The following is a 24,004-nucleotide window of genomic DNA, read 5'->3' as shown; positions in this document are numbered from 1 at the left end:
TAGGCTAAGCTAACTAGCGTTAGCCCTGGGAAACGCTCAAAAGCGAACTCTACAACACCATCCATTCGTGATAAAATGGGGTGGGTTATATTGACAAGGCTTGACAACAGAGGTTCAAATATAACTTCATATTTATTGCTTATTTATTCATTTTATATCAGCATTCAGTCTCCAGCACCATGTTAACACTTCCTGTGTTTACATTTTCGAACGTGACATCATCACCTACGGCAAGCGTAAACGCTCAAAAGGCAAACCGTAAACAGAACCCAGAACGAAACTGCAGTGTGTACGCAAACTAGAGGGGAGAGAGGGGGGAGTTCGATTCAGATCTCGGAACGGGCCAGAACGGAACGAAATAGAAACTAATAGGGTGAGTGAGAAAGGGCCCTTAGTGTGTTTTTGAAGGTGGGTAGTGATTTGCATTCCTTTACAGCTTTAGGTAGGGCGTTCCACATTGTTGTTGCATAGTTGCGAAACGTGTTTAGTCCCTTGTTTGAGCCGAATCTGGGTTTAACATGATTTGTGGAGCTCCCTCTGGTGTTGTGTTTGTGGTATTCACTGACCTTTGGGAAGTATTTTTGACATGTACATGTAGGCCTGCCGCGATAAGCAATAAATCGATTAATTGCTGCGATAATTAAAATTAATGCAATGATTTTGACGGGCGCGATTAATTGCTATTTGCGCGTTTGTTTTAATGAGGCGGAACCAGTCCAGTACCCCTCGTCAGTCACTCCGTGTGGGGGGCCGCTGGCCTTACTACAGAGCACAGCACGGGAGCTCCGTGGGGCACTAGCAACGCCACATATAGCTTAACTACATTTCTCAATAGTGTTGCTCCTTTTAACCAAATAGCGTTCTTTGTAGTGTAACGTTAGCTATTTTTAGACCCAAGTAGTTACTCGCTACTGCCCGGAGAAACTGGACTGCTAAATAAAGATTAAAGATCTAGTGTTGATGCTCATTCAATGCCAACAACATTAGCTAAATAGCTAACAAACGAAATACAACGTATAGCATAGCTACAACACAGAATAACGTTAATACAATTACATGCATCATTGTTTACAATGAACGGGTGGGACTAGTCAAAGGACTGGACACGGGGACAAGTTAAACATGAATACATTTATTATAACAGGTAATCGAGTTGCGCTCCCGTGCCTACGCACCACAGGGCTATTCTATTCTATACGGCTTTGACGCTTCCTCCTCATCGTTGATTGCCTGTAGTAGCTGCATCTAACGTTAGTAGCTAACGTTAAAACTAACCTAAAGTTAGTTGCTCACCAACAATCTCAACATTTGTTTTAGGGATGCCCCGATCGATCGGCCACCGATCGTTATCGGCCGATAATCAGTATAAATATGCGATCGGGGAATTCCGATAATTAGTCATATTCGCCGATCGCGGAAACTGATCAAGTGGATATCTCACTCGCTTGTCTCAGACGCACAGGACCTGCAAACTGCTCCTCCTCCCTAGCCCCGCCCGTACCCGTGTAGAGTTTGTAAACACAGAGGAGGCGGACCTCCTCTGCTGAGTCTAGATAATGCATTCGACCTGAGCTAACGTTAGCTACCTAGCTATCGTTACTGTTTAAACAAAATTACCCAGTCAACTATTCACTTTTAGTAGGCATTGTCTAATGGTATTTAGCCGGCTAGCTACCGATAGCTCCTGATATCAACAAATGCTCCAGCAAGTCTTGTAGTGCATGTTGATACCTCCGTTAGCTAGCTGACGTTAATTCACTGTTCAAAACGAAATGTCCGATTGAACTAAATAGTTGTCTTAACGTCATCTAGCCGGCTAGCAGTAGCTACAGATAGCTCCTGATATCAATGTCTTATAACATTGATTGAATGCGTATTCGAGCTGAGGGCTTGCTGAATGTGAAATGACCAAAGCACTTAACGTTACCAATGGGGTCCCGCTGCAGCGCCGGAGAATCCTTTTGCTCGCTATCTGCAAACAGCTCCAGTGTCTGTGAGACATTGATATCAGGAGCTATCTGTAGCTACTGCTAGCCGGCTAGATGACGTTAAGACAACTATTTAGTTCAATTGGACATTTCGTTTTGAACAGTGAATTAACGTCAGCTAACGCGAGCTAACGGAGGTATCAACATGCACTACAAGACTTGCTGGAGCATTTGTTGATATCAGGAGGAGCTACTAGAGTACACACAGACAGTGGAGCTGTTTGCAGATAGCGAGCATTTTGACTTGTTGCGTGGTGGCGATGTCTCGCAGATAATACAAGTACAAGTCTAATTATATAATATATATATTTTATAAAAAAAAAAAAAAAAAAAAAACGTTTGATATAAAATGATTTTTAATTTCTTTTTAATCAAAAACTATCGGTATCGGATCGGTATCGGCCGATATGGCTCACGACGATCGGTGATCGGTATCGGTGGCAAAAAACGTGATCGGGGCATCCCTAATTTGTTTAAAGGGCTCTGGTTTTATCATTAGCTCAAAAACACAGAACCGGACGAGATGCTGCTAGGATAATAACAACAATACTTCCGCTCCGGTCGGTGGGCTTCAAAATAAAAGTCTAAACCCGGAAAAGACGGAGCGGTGGGCTTCAAAATAAAAGTTTTGGGAAATAAATTTCTCAAAAAAAAATTCTCTAACCGGTCGCAATAATATCGCTTATCGCGATATTTTCAGGGGCAATTAATCGCCCAGCAAAATGTGTTATCGTGGCAGGCCTATGTACATGGGTACCTTAGTGGTGTAGTGTATCTTGTAGACCAAGCCCATTGCAAGTTGCTGTACTCTGTTGTTTACTAATCTCTAAGCCATCCCGATGGTTGTCAAAGTGGGGAGGGGTGAGGTGGGTTCTAGTAGTAACTTAGTAAGGTCAAGCAGTAGTCTGACCAGTTTGTTTTGTGATGTCTGTAATTTAGTTTTTAGCGCCTTTGAGGTCAGGTTGAAAGTGATTGTTATCATAAGCATGTGAAATTATCGTATGCATCATTTCAGAGAGCAGTGATTATATACCTACATAATTTCAATTCCAGTGATATACTAGTACTACGTAACTTCTGATATACATAATGTAAAGTGAGCAGTAGACCATAGTGCAGGCAGCAGTTCGCTGCAAGTGTCCTCGCAGAAGGCCTAAGGCCTTCTAACCTGACACTTGAAGTTAAGATAAGATAACTGTTACATATTCCTTTGTTGATCCCCTTGGAGAAATCCGGGCGTCGTAGCAGGAGGGGGGAGGGGAGGTTTAGGTATGGGCAGGGTTAGGGATGGGTACCTTTCACATTTGAACCGATACCGGTACCGGTACCTGTGAATCGATACCGGTACCCAACGGTACCTTTTTTCTGTACTTTAGTCTCAAGAAATTTAATTTACCTACCTCAGTCGGCTTGTCATTGCTCCGACTGCTTTGTTGTTGAATCAAGTCAAATCCGTTGACATGAAAATAAAAAAGTAATTTTTTTTTTTTTTTTTGGTTTCTCACTTGATTCGATACTCGGTAGTACCGACGTGTTTCGGTTCGGTACCTCAAAAGTACCGAATTCGGTACCCATCCCTAGGCAGGGTAATAGTAGAAAGACATAAATATAGGCAATACAATTAGATCTGAATATACAAATGAGGAAAATAAACTGTAAACAATATAATTAACTCTGAATTTAAGATTATGAGAAAAATAAGGTACACAAGTTGTTGAACTCGTGTCCACTTTTCAGCGAGACAACTCTCTCAATGACTTTCATATATGGCTTGATAGAGCCAGAGAAAGAGAGACAGGTAGGGAGGGTAGATCTAGTGATGCACCGATGTGAAAATTGTGGCCGATACCCGATATTAATATTGCTGTTCTGGCCGATACCGATATTTACCGATGTCGATATCTCTGTATAGAAAACACTTTTTTATGATAATCAAATAAAGAGCTATTTTCCAAAACGCATTATTTTTTTTACTTTTGTAACTTATTTTCAGAAATGACTGATATTTTGAAACTATTTAAGGCCAAAACATGTAAAAAGAAAAAAAAATATTAAAAAAAAAGTTTTAATTTTTTTTTAATACCGGCCCTATCTTGATATCGGACCGATACCGATGTGTAAAAAAACTGCCATATCGGCCGATATTATATCGGCGGCCGATATATCGTGCATCACTAGGTAGATCTAAATGATCCCCAGCCAGAGACAGACAGGTAGGTAGGGTAGATGAGACGGAGAAGAAGGGGATGGGCAGGAGGGAGTAATTCAGAACTGTAATTGTTCTATAATGTACCTTAGAAGGGGGGACAGGCAGAGTATATGAGAAAGACCTATGGCTCTGACAGCACTAAACATCTAAAATACTGCTGTGCTGAAACTCTTTGAACATTTTATTATTATGAAAGGTGCTAATAAAGTGCATTATTATTATTATTATTATTATTATTATTATTATTGATACTGCTTGACTCTGCCCCCCATTCCTCTCCTCCCACTCAGGGCACCGTCCCCTACTAAACGGAAGGAAGAAGATAAGACCAAAGACAGAGGGAAGGAGAAGACGGGCGCCGTGAAGGTAGGAGCTGAGAAAGACCGCGGCAGAGACAAGAACCGCAAGCGCCGCAGTGCCTCCACTGGGAGCAGCAGGTGAGAAGGACAGCGGGTTACAGTGGAACGTTTACCACACAACACTAGGCCAGGGTTGGGTACCGTTCACATTTGAACCGGTATCGGTACCTGTGAATCGATACCGGTACCCAACGGTACCTTTTTTTCCCGGTACTATAGTCTCTAAAAATGTAATCTACCTACCTCAGTTGTAAAAAAGTGTAACCACACTTGCAACCGTTTTCGGCTTGCCATTGCCCCTGGCCTGACTGCCTTGTTGTTGAATCAAGTCAAATACTAGGTAAAAGGTATTGTGTGCGTGAACGTTGACATGAACGTGCAGCACACTTCATAGGTTTCGCTGTAAACGAAATGTTGACATCATCAGACTTATAAAATATATATATATATACATTATTATTATTTTAATTTTTTACAGTACCGAAATGTAGCACCGGTGGATCTCACGTCAATCGGTACTCGGTAGTACCGACGTGATTCGGTCGGTACCCTTAAAATTACCGGATTCGGTAGGCATCCCTACACAACACCCATTTTTGTTCATGTAGAAGGATGAAACGGGGCACATTTGGCAGTGGACAGAAAGAGGGTAGGAGGCAGGGGACTCGTTAGTGGATTCTAGAGTTGGGCATTAAAGCTGCAGTAGGCAATGCATAGCGTGAGCTAGGGCTGGGCGATATGACCAAAAACGTTATCGCGATAAAATTATAAAATTATTTTCATATAATTCGATATCGATAATTATCGTCGATATAATGTCCGTCAAGTTTAATTAACTTCTTATGCTGCTGCGAATGTCTCAAGTCGAGTTGATGTCGTCATCAGTCTGCGCACGTTAGCCGACAAGCGGAGTATCTCATGACAATAAATATGACACTAAAATACTCTCTTCCGCCACAATATATTGAAACGACGTCCACTGTATATCCCACACTACCATAAACGTGGCCTCAGAATTCAAAACACACATACTCGGCACGTAAATATATAAAACAGTGCCGTGCAAGCTAGTTATCCTAGCCAGCCTGTTGGTTCTAAGCGATGTATTCCATGACAATGTGCTAAATATGACACTAAAATACTCTCTTCCGCCACAATATATTGAAACGGCGTCCACTGTATATCCCACACTACCATAAACGTGGCCTCAGAATTCAAAACACACACATACTCGGCACGTAAATATATAAAACGCCGCCGTGCAAGCTAATTAGCCTAGCAAGCCTTGTTGTTGAGTGAGTCCTACCTCCTTCCGGGTCTCGGCCATCTCCTTCACTGATTGGTTGTTAGCTGTTGTGCGTAAGTACGTCATCACGTAACGCTGGTTGTTGTTAGTGAGTGTGCTGAGCCGAGGCTGAACGGAGCCAAGCTTGAAAAATCGATATATCGAAACTTTGCGACCACGTTTCATGTTTATTTCGAGGAAATAATTTATCGCGATAGTTATCGTTATCGTTTTATCGCCCAGCCCTAGCGTGAGCTCTGCATTACTTTTCAAGCCCATGTAATGGGAAAACAAAGGGTTTCCACTAGGGATGGGTATCGGTAGGATTTTCGATACTACTACTCTTATCGATACTGCTTAACGGTTCGGTACTTTATCGATACTCTTATCGGTTCTTTTTGATTATTTTGCAAGATTTATTTTTTTTTTATTACGAACAGAATCGACATTGCTTTATTATTTATAACTTTATAAATAAATATTATAAATACATATTATTTCTTCAGCAACAGTAACCCTGTGACACTTGTTCACCCTATCCTCTGTCATCCTTCCTCTAGCTGCTAGGGTGAAGGGACTTTGGGCTTGGCTGAGACCGTGGTGGTAGAGGGAGGAGGGCTGGGACATGGTGGCTGCAGCCTCAACCTGACGATCTATAAAAAGTTGTCATCTTTCAAATATATTTGTAGCTAAACAATTAGCTAGGCAATTATATTAAATTTATTAGCCTATTCGTAAAAATTCGTTATTAGCCTAGCTAACTCCGTATCTTGGCTTACCTGCAGTGGACGTGGATGGAGATGGAACACTGCGAGCAAAGCAGTCGGAAACGGCGCATTTCTGCAGACTAATGTTATGTTTTGACAACAGATGTTTTGACAAATTGCTTGTATTGCCAGCACCCATACTTGCAAATGTTTTATTGCACTTGTGGCAACGTGCGTTGTCGGCATCGACTTTCGTAAAGTGTACCCAGACTTTCGAGCGTTTCGTTCTCTCCGCCATGATGAGCGCATGCAGAGCGGTCTGTGTGCTGCGCACTTCAGCACGGAGCCAAGTACCCGTATGTGCATTTGTGTGAGTGTGAGCGACTCAAGCCGCGATTGTGTGTAACTCAGTCCCGCTTCTCATGCAGACAGAGCAAGACAGAGAGAGAGGAGAGATAGTTTGCAACATTTAAATTACTTGAAAGAAAACTCCATCATTTCTATAGCAGTACGGATAATGTCGGAGCTTATACTCTGTTTCTTTCTAATTTAGTACCGGTTCCCGTTTAGAACTGGGTTTCGGGGGGCATCCCTAGTTTCCACAGACTCCCAGTGGCACCAGCAGCTTTAAGCTGAATTTAAAATGTATTTCCCAGCCTCTGATCAATGGGTGGTTTTGCATATTGTGTGTACTTTTTGACGAGGAACGTGGTGGTGGTATTACCATGAACCCCCTAGAACACCACTTTGTCAGGCCAAAAGCATCTGATGGCGTACAAACAACAACTCCCTTCATCAATAACCAATCGGATGTTTTGGGGAGTATGTGGAAAACCTGTTGTAGTACGTGCATGGGCTTGAAAGGTGATTTAGAGCTCGCTCTATGTCTGCTCACTCTTGCTCATTTAGCAGAAGTTGCTACTGCAGCTTTAACTCCTACATCCACGATTAACTTGAAATAACAAAATAATATTGAATATATTAAATGTTTTGTATTCAAGTCGTTGTTTTCTGAGCTACCGGGAGCTTGGTGCTTCTGGCGAATGGAACACGCAGGAAATCAAATTGGGGCGACAGTGGCTCAGGAGGTAGATCAGTCGTCTGGTAATCCGCAACAAAATTGTAAAGTGCTTTGGATAAAATCACTATAAATGCACCATTTACCATTTAAAATGACCAGTTCAGTGTCGCTATGTGTTTTCTGCTAGTATGGTTGTGAAATTGCTATAAAATTGGCTCTAACTGGTATTAACCCTTTCTCTGCCACTTATGTACATCCTTATTCCATCCTCTGCCAGCTCTTTGTCTATGGAGAAGTTCCCCTTCTTTGCAGGGCTATAACTTTTTAAATTGTATTGCTAAATTGACATTACTATGGCCCATTCAACGTCAATTATCTATCGTGTAGGATGTAGCAACGTTCTACTTTTTCATTCACATATTCATACTAAAATACGGTCTAAAGTATATGTTTTTATCGTTTTCTGCAGCATTCTGCAGAATGTGATTTATAGCCCTAAATACATTATATTAGATCATCAAATGTAGTTTGATACCGATTGACGTCATAATAAAACTTTCAATTGCACAAGGTCCTAAACGTCTTGCCTCATCATCTGCTGGTGACCGGAGGGGGGGGGGGGGGGTTATAAGTAGGGGTGGGACGATACATCGATCCAGATCGATATATCGATCTATTATCAATAATGAAATAGGATCGATGCCACGTAAAAAGATCGATTCATATTGCGATACTCTTATTTTGAAAATCCGGCGACGGCGACGTCATCGCCCCGCGCCCAGTGTTGTGAAACTCCGTTTAACATCAACAGCACACAGAGCGTCACTAGAGCAAGACTATTGTGCCTATTCTGTGACCCAAAACATGTCCCTGCTGTTTTATTCCGCAACAGGTCCAATGCATCTAACCTGCTTTGCAATCCTCGCCACTCCATTATGCCCATGTCGCGTTAAAGATAGAAGATAACGTTACGTTAGCGCCGTAAGCTAACAAGCTAACCCAGAGCCGAGCAAGACTATTGTGCCTATTCTGTGACCCAAAACATGTCCCTGCTGTTTTATTCCGCAACGGGTCCAATGCATCTAACCTGCTTTGCAATCCTCGCCACTCCATTATGCCCATGTCGCGGTAAAGATGGAAGATAACGTTACGTTAGCGCCGTAAGCTAACCCAGAGCCGAGCAAGACTATTGTGCCTATTCTGTGACCCAAAACATGTCCCTGCTGTTTTATTCCGCAACGGGTCCAATGCATCTAACCTGCTTTGCAATCCTCGCCACTCCATTATGCCCACGTTGCGTTAAAGATCGAAGATAACGTTACATTAGCGTAAGCTAACAAGCTAACCCAGAGCCATAGGCAGAGAGAAGTGGGGACTGGGAAGGAGGGTGTATTCTCGGGATAGCCCCACTAACAGGATCTGGCCGGCTTTTCCAGCCAAAATACAGCTCTGTGACAGTGAATAGGATATTAATATCAAGAAAAAAAAGAAAAACAAACCAAAAACAGTGAACAGGAGGTCTATTTGTATTAAAAACAATAGATTGTTTTTCATTTAAATGTCTGAAAGAGCTCAAAAATAAAAATGTCAAATGATATTTCCATTGCCTTTTTTTGTCGATTTAAATGTTACTGATTGTGTTAAATGGGCATATAATATCGTCTCATATCGATCGCAGGCACCTGAATCGAATCGTATCGTATCGTGGCAGACTGTGTGATATCGGATAATATCGTATCGTTGTCCAAAGAATCGATATCGTATCGTATCGTGATGAAACTGGTGATTCCCACCCCTAGTTATAAGTAGGGATGGGTACCTTTCACATTTGAACCGATACCGGTACCGGTACCTGTGAATCGATACCGGTACCCAACGGTACCTTTTTTCTGTACTTTAGTCTCAAGAAATTTTATTTACCTACCTCAGTCGTAAAAAAAAAATCCAAACTTCAAATAACTACAATTTCGACAGTTTTCGGCTTGTCATTGCTCCGACTGCGTTGTTGTTGAATCAAGTCAAATCCTAGGTAAGCATATATTGTGCGTGTGAACGTTGACATGAAAAAAAAAAAGTAAAAAAAAAAAAAAAAAAAAATCGGTTTCTCACTTGATTCGATACTCGGTAGTACCGACGTGTTTCGGTTCGGTACCTCAAAAGTACCGAATTCGGTACCCATCCCTAGTTATAAGTCCGTGGCCGACGTTAAAGGTCAACCTCCACGTTGTATTTTTGTTCAATAAACAATGTGGACTAGGCCAACAGTGGCTTTCATGAAGAAGGGGGAAAAAAAGTATTGAAATTGACCCAGTTTTAGTGTTTTTATCAAACATTTTGTCTGCCCAACACAATCACCACGCACGTGCATATTTTATTCAATGGTTCATAACGTGCGTGTGTAATCGTCACAACAGGTGCAGGACAACAGGGGGCTCACCAGGGGGCGCTGAGAGTCACACAGCTAGTGGCAGGCAGAGAGCCCTGCTACCATAGATATATGCTTGCTACTACTAGCCGAATGGAAATGTATCTGTTTCACCTCACTATTGCTCCGTGATTATAGCCATCCATCCATCTCTAAAGCTAACCACTATTTGTAAAAGCCACAACCACGTTACCATATTTGTAATAATGTAAATCATTGTGTCGTTGTACACATATTGTGTTTATAACGTTAGTAGATAACATAGCTTAGCTTGGTAGCTATTGTGCTAACAACATATCCCGACATCCGGCTCGCTGGCCGGCATGAACGGCCGACCCAAAATGGTTCTCTCCTCTCTGTACACCCCGACCCATCCCCACGGGTGCCCTGCCGGGGGGGCCCATGGACGCGGCGGCAGCCGCAGGGCGCCCGAGCCCGCAAAGGCTAGTGTTACACGATAGCTATGAGCTAACTAGCGCTGCAGGCTCCGGCGCCCTGCGGCCGCCTCCTCCGGCTATAGGCTAACGTCAGTGAGTGTAGTGGTCCCGACTGCGTGTAGCAGGGACGGCGGAGATATAGGCTAACTGTGATGCACAGAGTGAGCCACCATTGATCTAGTACTATGACCCGGACGGACATAAGGCATACGTTTCCTGAAGTGACGTCACGGCCGTGCTAGGTGCTAGCGTCTGATAAGCTTTTAGATTCGGCTCATTAATATGCACCTGTTGTCCTGTTGACCTGTTGTGACGTCGGCGTTTGATAAGCTTTTTTGATTCGCGCGTGCATGTTATTCGTGCGTGGACCTTTTTAACTCTTTCAGAGTGGCATTTCCGGTGTCAAATGAAAAAAAAAAAATGAAATTATATACCAATGATGTAAACTACCCATAATTGATCAGTAGGGTTTAACCTGGAGGTTGGGCTTTAAATGAATCATGTAGTATGGGTGATATATTGATCATAGCAGTTTGTATCGAAAATGGTAAACAAACAGGCTGAAACTCACCCCAGTCTCCTCGTAGAGTTGGGTGATGAGCGTGGAGCAAAAAGATTGCTATTATGGGATGTTGATATATGCGATCCATTTCCAGGTTGTATAATAGTATATACGTCCAAATCATGTTGTTTATCGAGTTATTGGCAACGGATCGCTATCCATTGTGTCGAGCTCGAGTCCGAATATGGATGAGCACCACTTCCTGCCGCTCATTTCCTGTTTGGGCGATCCGCCGATCGGCCACCAGATGGCGCTCTTGAACCGTTGGAGAGTTGAGAGGAGATCAACAGGGGAAAAGACTCTGTGGGTAAAATATGATTGCCATCACAGATTTTTGAAATATTGATCTCAAAGACGCCTTACGGCGTCATTGGCAGATTACGCATGGCGGAGAATGACATGGAAACTCGTCCTTGGCGAATAAAGGGTTAAAAAGGTCTTAAGTCTTAAATCTAACTTGTTGAAACCTGCAGATACCCTGGTAATAGAACACCAGTCCCATGACGGCCTATGAGTTGCTTGCTTGTGTACATCATGGTGACACCTGACACATCTAAACCAAGCTTCCCTCCCTTCCTCCCTCTCTGCAGGTCCAGCTCCAGCTCCAGCAGCAGCTCAGGCTCCAGCTCAGGCTCCTCCAGCGGCTCCAGCTCCTCCGGTTCCAGCCGTTCCGGGTCTTCCAGCTCTCGCTCCTCTTCCTCCTCCTCCTCCTCCCCGAGCCCCAGCCGCCGGCGCCATGACAATAGAAGACGCTCTCGCTCAAAGTACGAGATTGGTCATTTTGGCAGAGGAGAAGCACTTGGATATATATATATATATATATATATATATATATATATATATATATATATATATATATATATATATATATATATATATATATATATATTTGTATCCCTCTGTCCTCTCATCATTGTAAATAAGAATTTGTTCTTACTTGACCTGGCTGGTTAAATAAAGGTTAAATAAAAATAGAACCAAATGTCCAAATATTAGAGGGAGGAAATCGTAAAAAAAATTATAATAAATATACGAGCCGCTCTCTGTCACTGGAGGTTTAAAACCCCATCTTATATACTACAGGTCTACCGTAAATGTAAGACTTTATAAACCCCCCTGGTTCTCCTCTGGTTCGTTAGGTCTAAGTATAAACCCCCCTGGTTCGTTAGGTCTAATTAAAACATCTCCTCTGGTTCGTTAGGTCTAATTAAAACCTCCTAGTTCCCCTCTGGTTCGTTGGGTCTAATTAAAACCTCTCCCTGGTTCTCCTCTGCTTCGTTAGGTCTAATTAAAACCTCTCCCTGGTTCTCCTCTGCTTCGTTAGGTCTAATTAAAACCTCTCCCTGGTTCTCCTCTGCTTCGTTAGGTCTAATTAAAACCTCTCCCTGGTTCTCCTCTGCTTCGTTAGGTCTAATTAAAACCTCTCCCTGGTTCTCCTCTGCTTCGTTAGGTCTAATTAAAACCTCTCCCTGGTTCTCCTCGGCTTCGTTAGGTCTAATTAAAACCTCTCCCTGGTTCTCCTCTGGTTCGTTAGGTCTAATTAAAACCTCTCCCTGGTTTGTTAGGTCTAATTAAAACATCTCCCTGGTTCTTCTCTGGTTCTTTACGTCTAATTAAAACCTCCCAACTTCTTTTCTTCCTTGTAGATCCAAGGTGGTGAGGAAGGATGAGAGGGAGCGACGTCGGAGGAGCCCCAGCCCCAAGCCCACCAAGGTCTTCCTGGGTCGCCTGACCAGGAATGTCATCAAGGTAGATTCCCTGAAGGCAACCGCAGTAGCGCTTAATCTGTGTCACGGCAGTGGTTATCAACTTGGTTAGTCAACCCAGGTTTTCCCATGGGTTATGAGCATGCTCACATAAAAGGTGACAAGCATGGACCCTGTCTTTTACTGCCATCTATTTTACACAGGAAGACTTAAAGGAACACGCCAACATTATGGAAAATGCACACACACACACACACAAAGGGAGAATGGCTTATAGCCCCTCCCTTTCCTCACTATTGGATCTCCCCCTCCCTTTCCTCACTATTGGATCTCCCCCTCCCTGTCCTCACTATTGGATCTCCCCCTCCCTTTCCTCACTATTGGATCTCCCCCTCCCTGTCCTCACTATTGGATCTCCCCCTCCCTTTCCTCACTATTGGATCTCCCCCTCCCTTTCCTCACTATTGGATCTCCCCCTCCCTTTCCTCACTATTGGATCTCCCCCTCCCTGTCCTCACTATTGGATCTCCCCCTCCCTTTCCTCACTATTGGATCTCCCCCTCCCTTTCCTCACTATTGGATCTCCCCCTCCCTTTCCTCACTATTGGATCTCCCCCTCCCTTTCCTCACTATTGGATCTCTGCGAAAACAAAACTGATTCCTCCAGTTGAGCTTAGTTAGCAGCTAACGTTAGTTAACGTTTTTACCGTGACGTGGGCATAAAGGAATGGCGAGGATGAAAAGCATGTTGGACACATTGGACCCGTTGCTCGCTGCGCTTTCACTGCACATAGAAACAGCGCAACTCGCGAGAGGAGTTGTCACAGGGCTGTCGAACGCGGGGCTGAAGAGCTAGATGTCTTAGCTTCTAAAATGTATGGTCTGCGCTGGTCTGTGTCTATTTATTATGAAATGACAATTGCCCATCATTGAAGGTCCGCGCTGGTCTGTGTCCATTATGAAATGACAATTGCGTGTCATTGGAATCCTGATTATTTTCTAACTCTGCGGGTCTTGGGTACCGAAATGAGTCACCGATTGATCTAACGTGAATCGGTACTCGGTAGTACCGACGTAATTCGCTCGGTACCCATAAAAGTACAGAGTTCGTTACCCTACTGACTGCACTCTGTAAGTAGATCTGTCGAAACACACTCCATGAAGCTTGGCCATTAGAGAGTACAGTAGTTCTCAGGCAGAAATATTTAGAACTTCCCGAGGTGTATCTCTGGATTGTCTGTTATTCAGTAACAAGCCTCGGCCTCTGCTCTTCTCTTCCAAGGACCACATCCAGGAGATCTTCGCCACCTACGGCAAGATCAAGATGGTTGACATGCCCATGAACCGGATCCAGCCCCACCTGTCCAAGGGCTGCGCCTACGTGGAGTTTGAGACCGCAGAGGAGGCGGAGAAAGCAGTGAAACACATGGACGGAGGTACATAGAGGGGTCTGGGGAGGTATGTAGAGGGGGCAGGGGTATGTAGAGGAGGCAGGGGTATGTAGAGGAGGTGGAGGTATGTAGAGGAGGCAGGGGTATGTAGAGGGGGCAGGGGTATGTAGAGGGGGCAGGGGTATGTAGAGGAGGTGGGGGTATGTAGATGAGGCGGGGGTATGTAGAGGAGGCAGGGGTATGATGAGGACGAGGTATGTAGAGGCGGAGGTATATAGAGGGTTTACCTCTTTATTTGCAAAATAGTGTACCCTCTTTTTTTAAGCGTATATATATATTGTGATATAAACTACACTGTGTACCTCAAAGTAAGTCTTATAACACTGATGCAATTTGCATGAGAATAGGGTATTTTCAAGAAAATAAACGCCCTTTCTGTTGTGAAGATTATCCCATGTGATAAAAAGTCATTGTCATCTTTTGACATCGCTGTACCTTTTTGTTTGTTTTGTACGTTTCAGGTCAGATTGACGGACAGGAGATCACAGCCACTGCTGTGTTGGCTCTTAGGATCCGCCCTCCCCCCCGCAGGCTCACCCCCCCTCGTAGGATGCCCCCCCCACCCCCTGTGTGGCGTCGCACACCACCTCGCATGAGGAGGAGGTATGGCTGTTCCATTATGACCACAATCGTCGTCATCGTCAAAAAATTGCAGTGTAGTCATTTGAATAAAAAAAAATTATTATAAATGTAATTAAGCATGTACAACAGTGCTGTATATACCGCATATACATTTATTTATATATATATATATATAATATTTACCACATATATATCCATATCTGTCTGAATATACCTGCATATAATCCATCTATATACTTACTTATACACCTGCATATAACCCATATAACTGTATGATAGCATTAGGGCTGTCACAATTAGTCGACTATGAAATTTCATCAATTTGCATATGCATGATCAACGTATCATATTGTTAATTGTATGCGCCATTTGTGGTGGAAATGGCAGACGTTCAAAGTCATAACATGCGCAATGTGTATTCGAACTAATGTGCAGTGAATCACATTCAAAATATAAATAACTTCTCTTAAAACACTATTCGTGATTCTGCCTAGAGCCAGGACTCGACAGTCACAGTGCGCGTTTCACTCTCATTTGATAACTTCCGTGTTTCACTCCAGCTGGAAGGGAGGAGCTGAGCCTGATACCCCCACTTTACATTTTAGAAGCTATGGTAGCTGTTCAGCCTGCGTTCTACAGCCTGTGATAACTCCTCTTGCCAGTTGCGCTGTTTCTATGTAAACTCCACGAGCAACAGGTCCAATAAATGCGTCTAACATGTTTTACATCCTCGCCATTCCTGTATGCACGTCTCAGTAAAAACCAGTTCCAATAGTGAGGAAAGGGGGGGACTGAGCCTGGCATTTATTATAGGCTACTCTTTTTGCCATAGATTAGGCTAATAATTAGCTTTAACAATCCTGATTCCTCAGCCTATTTTATTCAAAAGGAAGATATTAATTTAAATATGTATAGGTAGCCTATATATAATTTATTTTATTCGTATCTCCTGTGCTGGCACAAGCACTACCATAGCGTGGAGTGGAGAGATAACACACAATACATATAATAATTCATGGGAATATACTAAAAAGCTATTTATAATTTTTGGCCGGTAAAAATCTCTCTGGCTGGTAGTATTTTTTAAATCTAAAGCTAAAAAGGATGAGGATACTCATTAAACATTTTGAAATATTCAATTGCAAATAGAATCAATTGTAGTTTTTCTGGTAAATTAATAGTTTACTTTAGATTAATCAACGAATCGATAAAATAATCAACAGATTAATCGATAACAAAATAATCGTTAGTGGCGGCCCTAGATGGCATGTACAATAATATTGTATATACCATATATATATATATTAATTCTTATCATATATCTATCCACATATGTCTGTTAGGGATGGGTACCTTTCACATTTGAACCGATACCGGTACCGGTACCTGTGAATCGATACCGGTACCCAACGGTACCTTTTTTCTGTACTTTAGTCTCAAGACATTTAATTTACCTACCTCAGTCGTAAAAAAAAATCCAAACTTCAAATAACTACAATTTCGACAGTTTTCGGCTTGTCATTGCTCCGACTGCTTTGTTGTTGAATCAAGTCAAATCCTAGGTAAGCATATATTGTGCGTGTGAACGTTGACATGAAAAGAAAAAAGTAAAAAAAAAATAAAATTAATAAAAGATTTATTTTTTCTTTTTTTTTCTTCGGTTTCTCACTTGATTCGATACTCGGTAGTACCGACGTGTTTCGGTTCGGTACCTCAAAAGTAACGAATTCGGTACCCATCCCTAATGTCTGTACATACCTGCATATAATCCTTTTTACATTTCTGTAGATACTATATCTCAGGGTTCGAAATTACCTATTGGTAAACAAACGTATTGCTGAAAATATACACTGACTGCTGTTGTGACATGGTTAGGATGTTTATTCTTGAATACGTTTGAAAAAAAAACTATAATGTCAGACAGTCTAGACTAGAGAGAATGATTTATGACTTGATGTCATTTGCGGTCCGTTACCTGGGAAAAAAATAACTTTATTTCTAACCCTGCTATATCTATATCTGTACATATTCCTTACCTACTCTTACTAGCTATAGCACTATTACTCAGTAGTACTAATTTATATATTTTATACCCAGTTTAATCACCTGTACATTGTATATTACTATTGCGCTTTACTGTTACATTTGCACTGTACTTGTGCTGTATAATGACAATACCGTTTTTTCATAATGGTGGTCCTCTCTCTCTCTCTCTTAGGTCTCGGTCTCCACGGAGACGCTCTCCGGTGCGTCGCAGGTCCCGCTCCCGTTCCCCTGGTCGCAGGCGTCACCGATCACGCTCCAGCTCCAACTCCTCCCGCTAGAGATGCCCCCCATTCGCCCGCCAGCGCTCCTCTTCTACACCCTGAACCCCTCCCCGGGAATACATTAGGATTCCCCCACTGTTTCTAATAAGTGTGTACTTTTGATAGGCTACATTAACCTTTCAGGTTTACGATTTAGAATGTTGAGAATGTAACGTTCTAACGACCTCGGTGGCTCCCGGTCGACACGGTTTCAATCGGGCAACGTGAACATTCTGGACGGACTACGTTTGATTTCCCGTTGGCTGTAGAGGCTTGGCACGGAACGTTTCGTGTGTCGTTCTCTTTCTTCCAACATGGCTGCCTGTAACCATCGGTGACCGGTTTTGACAGGAAACACCTCGGTGCAGCGGTTTTGTAGGTGAAATGTTGGAAAATCATCTCATTACTGTTCCACTTGGACTTGTTTACAGGATCCACCGGTTTAGACACCGGGGTGTGAGGTTGCTGTTTACACACGGCAGCGGTTTTCCTGCACATTTCAGCTGTCGTCTCCTGCGACGTAGAGGGAAGACAGGCTTTCTAAACATTCTGTGCAAAGCCTCTATGGATGTTAGCAAAACACGACATTGGGAAATAAACTTCGGTCCAAGCTGTTCCCATAGCAACGCAATTCCAAACTGGATTGAAAAACGACATCAAAAATATAAACCAATAAAGTACAAAACTATAACTCACAGGGAGGCGAGGTTGACACTTGCCTGGTCTTATTACACAACATATTATTTGATTTTAAGCAAACTGTTCTGATTGTGAAATATGTCGTAGGATACTCCCTCCCCCTTGATTTCAGTGGCGTTCATCCGGTAGAAGTTCCTGTTTTGTAACATAGCGTCCTGGGGAGCATGTCTGTGATATGAGAATCAGCATTTAGGCTATTTCTTGAATCGCTGCTCATTTAGCTTGCTAGTAAACTGTACTGCTAAAAAGATGCTAATGATGGAGCATCGCCGTCGGTTGTGTGATAGTAAAGGGCTAACCTTCTGTTGTGTGGCAGTGAAAGGGTTAAAGAACACCATCAAGTAGTCGGTGGGCGTAATCACCTCGCCTCCCTGAGAGAGAAAATCCCCAAAGGAATGACACCTGAAAGGGTTAAAAGCTTAGGCTCTCTTTTGGTAAACGCCACTGTTCGCCCCTGGTGCACAACCATTAGGAACCGTCTCCTAATATTGACTTGCACCCCTGTCTGTACAATACGTATTTCATTTGTCTCTTTTTAAAAGAAGAACCGGTCTGTTCCCCTTCATCGACATGCATCTCCTTCGTGACTGCAGTGGATTTAATAGGTGGAAATCTATAGGGGACCATCGATCACCTGGATTTACTTGGCCAGTCTATTTCAGCGGAAGAGCAGGTGTTTATTTTTATGTTTTGTATACACACTTTTAGGACAAGGAGGCATACAGTTAAATGTCTGTAGATATGCATAATGCTGTGTGTGTGCTCAATTTAGAGGCAAGCTATTTGTGTAAGAAATTAGTCCTCCTTTTAGAAAGCTTTGTTGCGTGAGTCTGCCTTAAAACGACAGTGAGTAATCCAGCGTGTGTTTGTGCTTTGGGCCTTTTTTAATTGGAATTTGGTGTTTTTACAGGATTTTATGTTTTTTATTTCTCTTAGACCTTGTAAAGTTACTTTCCTTCGTGTTTCAAGTTCACACGCAAGTTACACAACGACGACCAAATGTGATTAACAAGCTGGACTTTGGGTCTTGACAATAAAGATCATGAACTATCCTTAAGATTCTGTTTTTGATGTGGAATATTTTGAACAGATATTATTCACAGAGGCGGATAAGAGTCTTTGATTAAGGATAGAGTTTATTGGCGGAATTACATTTTGCAACACAGACCTATAGGTTACAGCAATGGGCCCTATAGCCTTGATCTCTAGAGCATGGTGAGCTAACCGTATTTATACAGGAGAACAGACAAAACACGTGGAGCATTAATGTATATAATATGAATTATAGATATCATTCATAAATATATGGATAATGACGTTCTTATGAGACATCTCTGTGTGTGCATATCTGTGTACACGTTGATGTGTAGATTAGAGTGATGGCTATGAAGTGCAATTGTGCATGCGTGTTAGAAAGAGAGAAGTGTGTTGGTAAATGTCCAGTATTGATAGAGTATCGGAAGTTCAGCCACATGTTCCGGCAGGTGAGTGTATTTTCTGTGAAACATGGCGACGAAGAATGTCTTACAGAGGTGTGTTATTATAATCTCACCAGGGGCTGAATCTATACAAGTGTGCCTCCAGCCTAGCTGATTATTTTAAGGTTTTGGATTCTTCTGACTTACTGACTGTGTGCACATGTGTGTGTGTGCTGTGTTGTAGTTCATGGTCAGTGTGCCCCAGCTTCCCCCAGGGCTCCCAGGAACGCTCCTCCCTGCTGCACGAGGACAGGAACAGCCCACGTAAATAAATCAATCATAGCCTGTTATGAGCAGAAAGGTCAGGAGTGGAGTCATTGTAAGGTACATGCATACATGTGAGTAAAAGTACACATGCAAATAGACATACACACACACGCATACACCAAGGAGTTTTAAGCGATTAACCGTTGGTGAACCAACTTGTGTTAATAAACTTTATTTGTATAGCACCTTTCATACAGGGGATTGCAGTTCAAGGTGCTTTACATCAGTAAGAAATAAGACATAAAATCAGTGTAAAACAGGCAGCAAGAGCAAAGCATAAAGTAGGATAAAATAATGCAGATATATTAATCAACGTCGTCATATCAGAACCTAACGTTCCAATAGGCTTCTGTAATCTGGTCATAGTATGCACCCAGCGGATAGTGGGGCGTCAAAATAAAAGTTAAATAATAGCAAGGGTAAAATGATAGTATTGAGAAATGTAATTGCGTCTCTCATCCTTTGTCACTTCAGAACATGACATTGGCGTCTTTAATTTCTCCTGGTGAGAATTTAGATGACAATACCCTCCATACCGGAGCTGACTAGCATCACACTAATCTAACCTCCCTCTCAGATTCCCTCACTGTTCTTGTTAATTGCTTCATTGTGTGTGTTCAGGGTCTGGTACGTCCAGCAGTCTCACTTCCACATTTTTTAAGATTTTGGGTGGGGTGTGTTTATTCTTTTGGGGTAGAGGCTAAAATACTCCGACCGCAGGTGAGATTATGCGAGTGCCGGCACAATGCAATGGCATTAGAAAATAATAACATGTTACATCTTCCGGTTACATTAGAAAATACAATGGGATCGGTTGGGATTTGATTAGATTGAAAGATAACAGGGGCGACAGCGGATCAAGTCAAGTCAAGAGATTTATTTGTCACGGCATACAAGTATACAATGAAATGCGGGTGGTCTTGCCCGCAACGATGTGCAAATAACATATAATAGAATCAACATTGTGCAATAAACAAGTAACATATAATAGAATCAACATTGTGCAATAAACAAGTAACATTGTGCAGTAAACAAGTAACATGTTAGGGCATATCGGTATATGTACATAAGTTATTTACAGAGCATGGAGGACATGCTAGGTCCTTTGGTAGTGTCTTTCTGTACATGCTAATTTATACAATCTCCGGTTATACTATACTATTTTTAAAGTGACCTTTCCTTAGTGGCCATAAGTGTGGGCGTGTGCAGCATGAGTGTGTGCTTGCTCATGTTAAAGTGGCTGCTAGTGTGTGAGCGTGTACAGTGTGTGTGTTGTGTGTGTGCTCATGTGTGCTTGTGTGTGGAGAGTTCAGTGTTCAGGGCTCTGATGGCCTGGGGGAAGAAGCTGAGCCGAAGTCTCTCTGTCCTAGTAGCTGGTGTTCGCAGGGGTCTGCCTGACTTCAGCAGCATGAACAGGCTGTTGTTGGGGTGGTGTGGGTCTTTCATTATTCTGCAGGCTCTGGATTTGCACCTCTTGTTGTATAGAACCTGCAGGGGTGGTAGTGCAATACCCGTGGTACGCTCGGCTGAGCGCACCACTCTCTGTAGGGCCTTCTTGTCCTGTGCCGTGCTGTTTCCATACCAGGCAGTGATGTTTCCAGTCAAGATGCTCTCTACAGCTCCGGAGTATAAGGACTGGAGTATCTTCCCAGATACTCTGAACTTCCTTAACTGTCTCAGGTGGTAGAGGCGTTGCTTCGCCTTTTTTACGACTGATTCTATGTGTGTTGTCCATGTCAGATCCTCTGCGATGTGGACCCCCAGGTACTTAAAGCTGCTCACCCTGTCCACGGTAGCCCCGTTTATCCTCAGTGGTGTGTGTGTCTCCTGCTGTCCTCTCCTATAATCCACGATCAGCTCCTTGGTTTTACCAATGATCAGGAGCAGGCTGTTGTCCTGGCACCAGCGTTCCAGTACCTCAACCTCCTCCCTGTAGGCCTTCTCGTCGTTGTCCGAGATCAGCCCCACCACCACTGTGTCGTCCGCAAACTTCACTATGGAGTTGGAGCTGAACTTGGCCACACAGTCATGTGTGTATATAGTGAGTACAGCAGGGGGCTCAGAACACAGCCCTGGGGGGACCCGATGCTCAGGGTGATGGTGTTGGAGGTCTGACCCCCCACCCTGACCGCCTGGGGCCTTTCACTCAGAAAGTCCAGTATCCAGGCGCTCAGAGTGGAGCTCAGACCTAGCTCGATCAGCTTGTCCACCAGTCTGGTGGCTTGCCCCCCTTCTGACGGTCCAGGTGAGAGAGGGTGCTGTGCAGTACTTGGGAGACCGCATCGTCAGTGGACCTGTTTGGCCTGTATGCAAATTGCATAGGGTCCATATCACTGGGGAAGGAGGCACAAATGTGATCCTTGACCAGCCTCTCGAAACATTTCATGGCCACAGAGGTGAGTGCCACCGGTCTGTAGTCATTGAGACCTGCTGGGGAGGGTTTCTTTGGTACCGGGATAATGGTGGACATCTTGAAGCAGGCAGGGACCACTGACTCCTTCAGGGATCGATATGGTGGTGAACACAGGGGCTAGCTGGTTAGCACAGGACTTAAGTATGCGTCCTGTTATTCCATCTGGGCCAGCAGCCTTTCTGGTGTTCACCTGCATAAATGCTCTTCTCACACTGTGTACCGTCAATGAGAGAGCGTCCCCGCCCCCCTGCGGATGCCCCCCCCTCCACAACAGCCGGCGCGCCAGTGACGTCACTAGCCGTTGAGCTAGTGGCGCCGCTGTTTGCACCAAACCGCGCGTAGAAGGTGTTGAGCTGGTCCGCGAGGGAGGCGTCGTCGCTCCCCATTGAGGGGGCGCCGACTTTGTAGTCAGTTATCGTCCTCAGTCCCTGCCATAAGCCTCTTGTGTCATTCTGTGCCATTTGTGCCTCCATCTTGTCAGCATATGTCTTTTTTGCAAGTTTAACAGCCTTGCGCAGAGTGTAGACTGTTGTCTTCTACTCTTCCATGTTTCCTGACTCTCTGCCAAGGTTATAAGCAGTGGTGCGAGAGTTCAGAGCTGCTCTGATAGTACTGTCCACCCATGGTTTCTGGTTCGGGAACACCGTCGCCTTCTTTGTGGGGACAATACTGTCAGCGAGTGTTGTTATGAAGCTCACAACGGTGTCTGTGAACTCGCTGACGTCACTGGCGCTTCCCTCGAACATTCCCTAGTCGACGTCATCGAGTGCGTCCTGAAGCATGGCCTCTGATTGGTCGGTCCATCTTTTTACCTCACGTGACACGACGGCGTCACGTGATCTTTGTTTGTATGCCGGCACCAGGGTAATGGCGGCATGATCCGACGTGTTCGTTGCTCCCGCTAATGGTGGAGCCGGTACAGCCTTGTATCCGGCTCTGAACGGGGTGTGTGCAAGTGATCGAATGTATTTCTTCCCCTGGTGGAACAGACGATGTGTTGAAAGAAAGACGGCATGACTTTTTTCAAATTCGCCTGATTGAAATCCCCGGCTACAATCATGGCCGCCACGTCTTGATGTTTGATCTGATGTGTGTTTAGATGATCGTGTAGCTCCGCCAGCGCCGTGGCGACGTTCGCTTGGGGAAGGATGTATACTGCAGTCATGATACTGCAGTGAACTCACGTGGAAGATGGAAGGGGCGACATTGGATCGAGAGGTGTTCCATGTCCGGGGAGCATGACCGGGAGAGTACCTGTACGTGCGTTCGCCAGGAAGATAGATGGAATAGCCGGACGGTAAGTAGATCTTATTAGTCTTAATCTGATCCCGCTCCTCTTTCCTCTGTGTTTCTTCTTTGTCCTGCCGCCTTTGTCTCCCTCGTTGTCTTTGTCCCGCCTGATCTCCGTTGGCCAGTCTTGGCATGATAAAGTGTCTCTAAACTCCTCTTTGAGTCCGGAGTTTAGGTCAATAAGTGACTGGCGGTCGTATGACGTCCCCGCCAGTGATGTTTCGAAAAAAAAAGTAGTAAAAACAAACATAATAACTAAAAATGTGCACATTCGTTGCTGAGCAAAACCCACGGCGACTGACTCGGGTCGCGCCATGTTAGATCAGGAGGTAGAGCAGTCGTCTGGTAATCCGGAGGTTCCCAGTTTGGTTCCCGCGCCTCCCGGGCAGCGTGTCGAAGTGTCCTTGAGCAAGACACTTAACCCCTCATTTATCCCAATGAGCAGGTTGGCACCTTGCATGGTGAGAGGTGGACTCAGTGGACATTTTTAACCCTTTCACTGCCACACGACAAAGGGTTAACCCTTTCACAACCACACTACAGAAGGTTAACCCTTTCACTACCGTATGTAGTGTGGTAGTGAAAGGTTAACCTTCTGTAGTGTGGTAGTGAAAGGGTTAATCTAGCTTATAATTAGCAACACCTCTTTTTATAATTGTTTTATTTTATTTCTTTAAATTGTATTCTTTTAAAATTGTTGTTATTTTCATTTTATTTGTGCTGAAATGTGAAAGCACTTTGAGCTGCATTCCTGGTATGACAAGTGCTAAACAAATGAAGTTTATTATAATTGTATTATATTATCATATTATTATTATT

General features: G+C 43.7%; 1 protein-coding gene across 1 annotated transcript in view; it reads left to right on the top strand.

Moving 5' to 3' along the window:
• LOC311235988 (RNA-binding protein with serine-rich domain 1-like) overlaps positions 1 to 18,789 on the top strand; it is a 29,428-nt gene extending 10,639 nt beyond the window's left edge. Inside the window, exons 2-7 of the mRNA XM_084323544.1 lie at positions 4,488 to 4,634; positions 11,584 to 11,757; positions 12,640 to 12,742; positions 13,982 to 14,135; positions 14,612 to 14,753; positions 16,951 to 18,789. Of these exons, the coding sequence (XP_084179670.1) occupies positions 4,488 to 4,634; positions 11,584 to 11,757; positions 12,640 to 12,742; positions 13,982 to 14,135; positions 14,612 to 14,753; positions 16,951 to 17,056 (826 nt within the window). The 3' untranslated portion in view covers positions 17,057 to 18,789. The remainder of the gene's footprint in view (positions 1 to 4,487; positions 4,635 to 11,583; positions 11,758 to 12,639; positions 12,743 to 13,981; positions 14,136 to 14,611; positions 14,754 to 16,950) is intronic.
• Positions 18,790 to 24,004: the final 5,215 nt, after the last annotated feature.

Source organism: Notolepis coatsorum, assembly GCF_963971535.1.
Source record: "Notolepis coatsorum genome assembly, chromosome: 10".
In the NCBI taxonomy this organism is placed as follows: domain Eukaryota; kingdom Metazoa; phylum Chordata; class Actinopteri; order Aulopiformes; family Paralepididae; genus Notolepis; species Notolepis coatsorum.
Note: the sequence above shows the minus strand (reverse complement) of the source record. Positions and strands in the feature narration are given on the sequence as shown.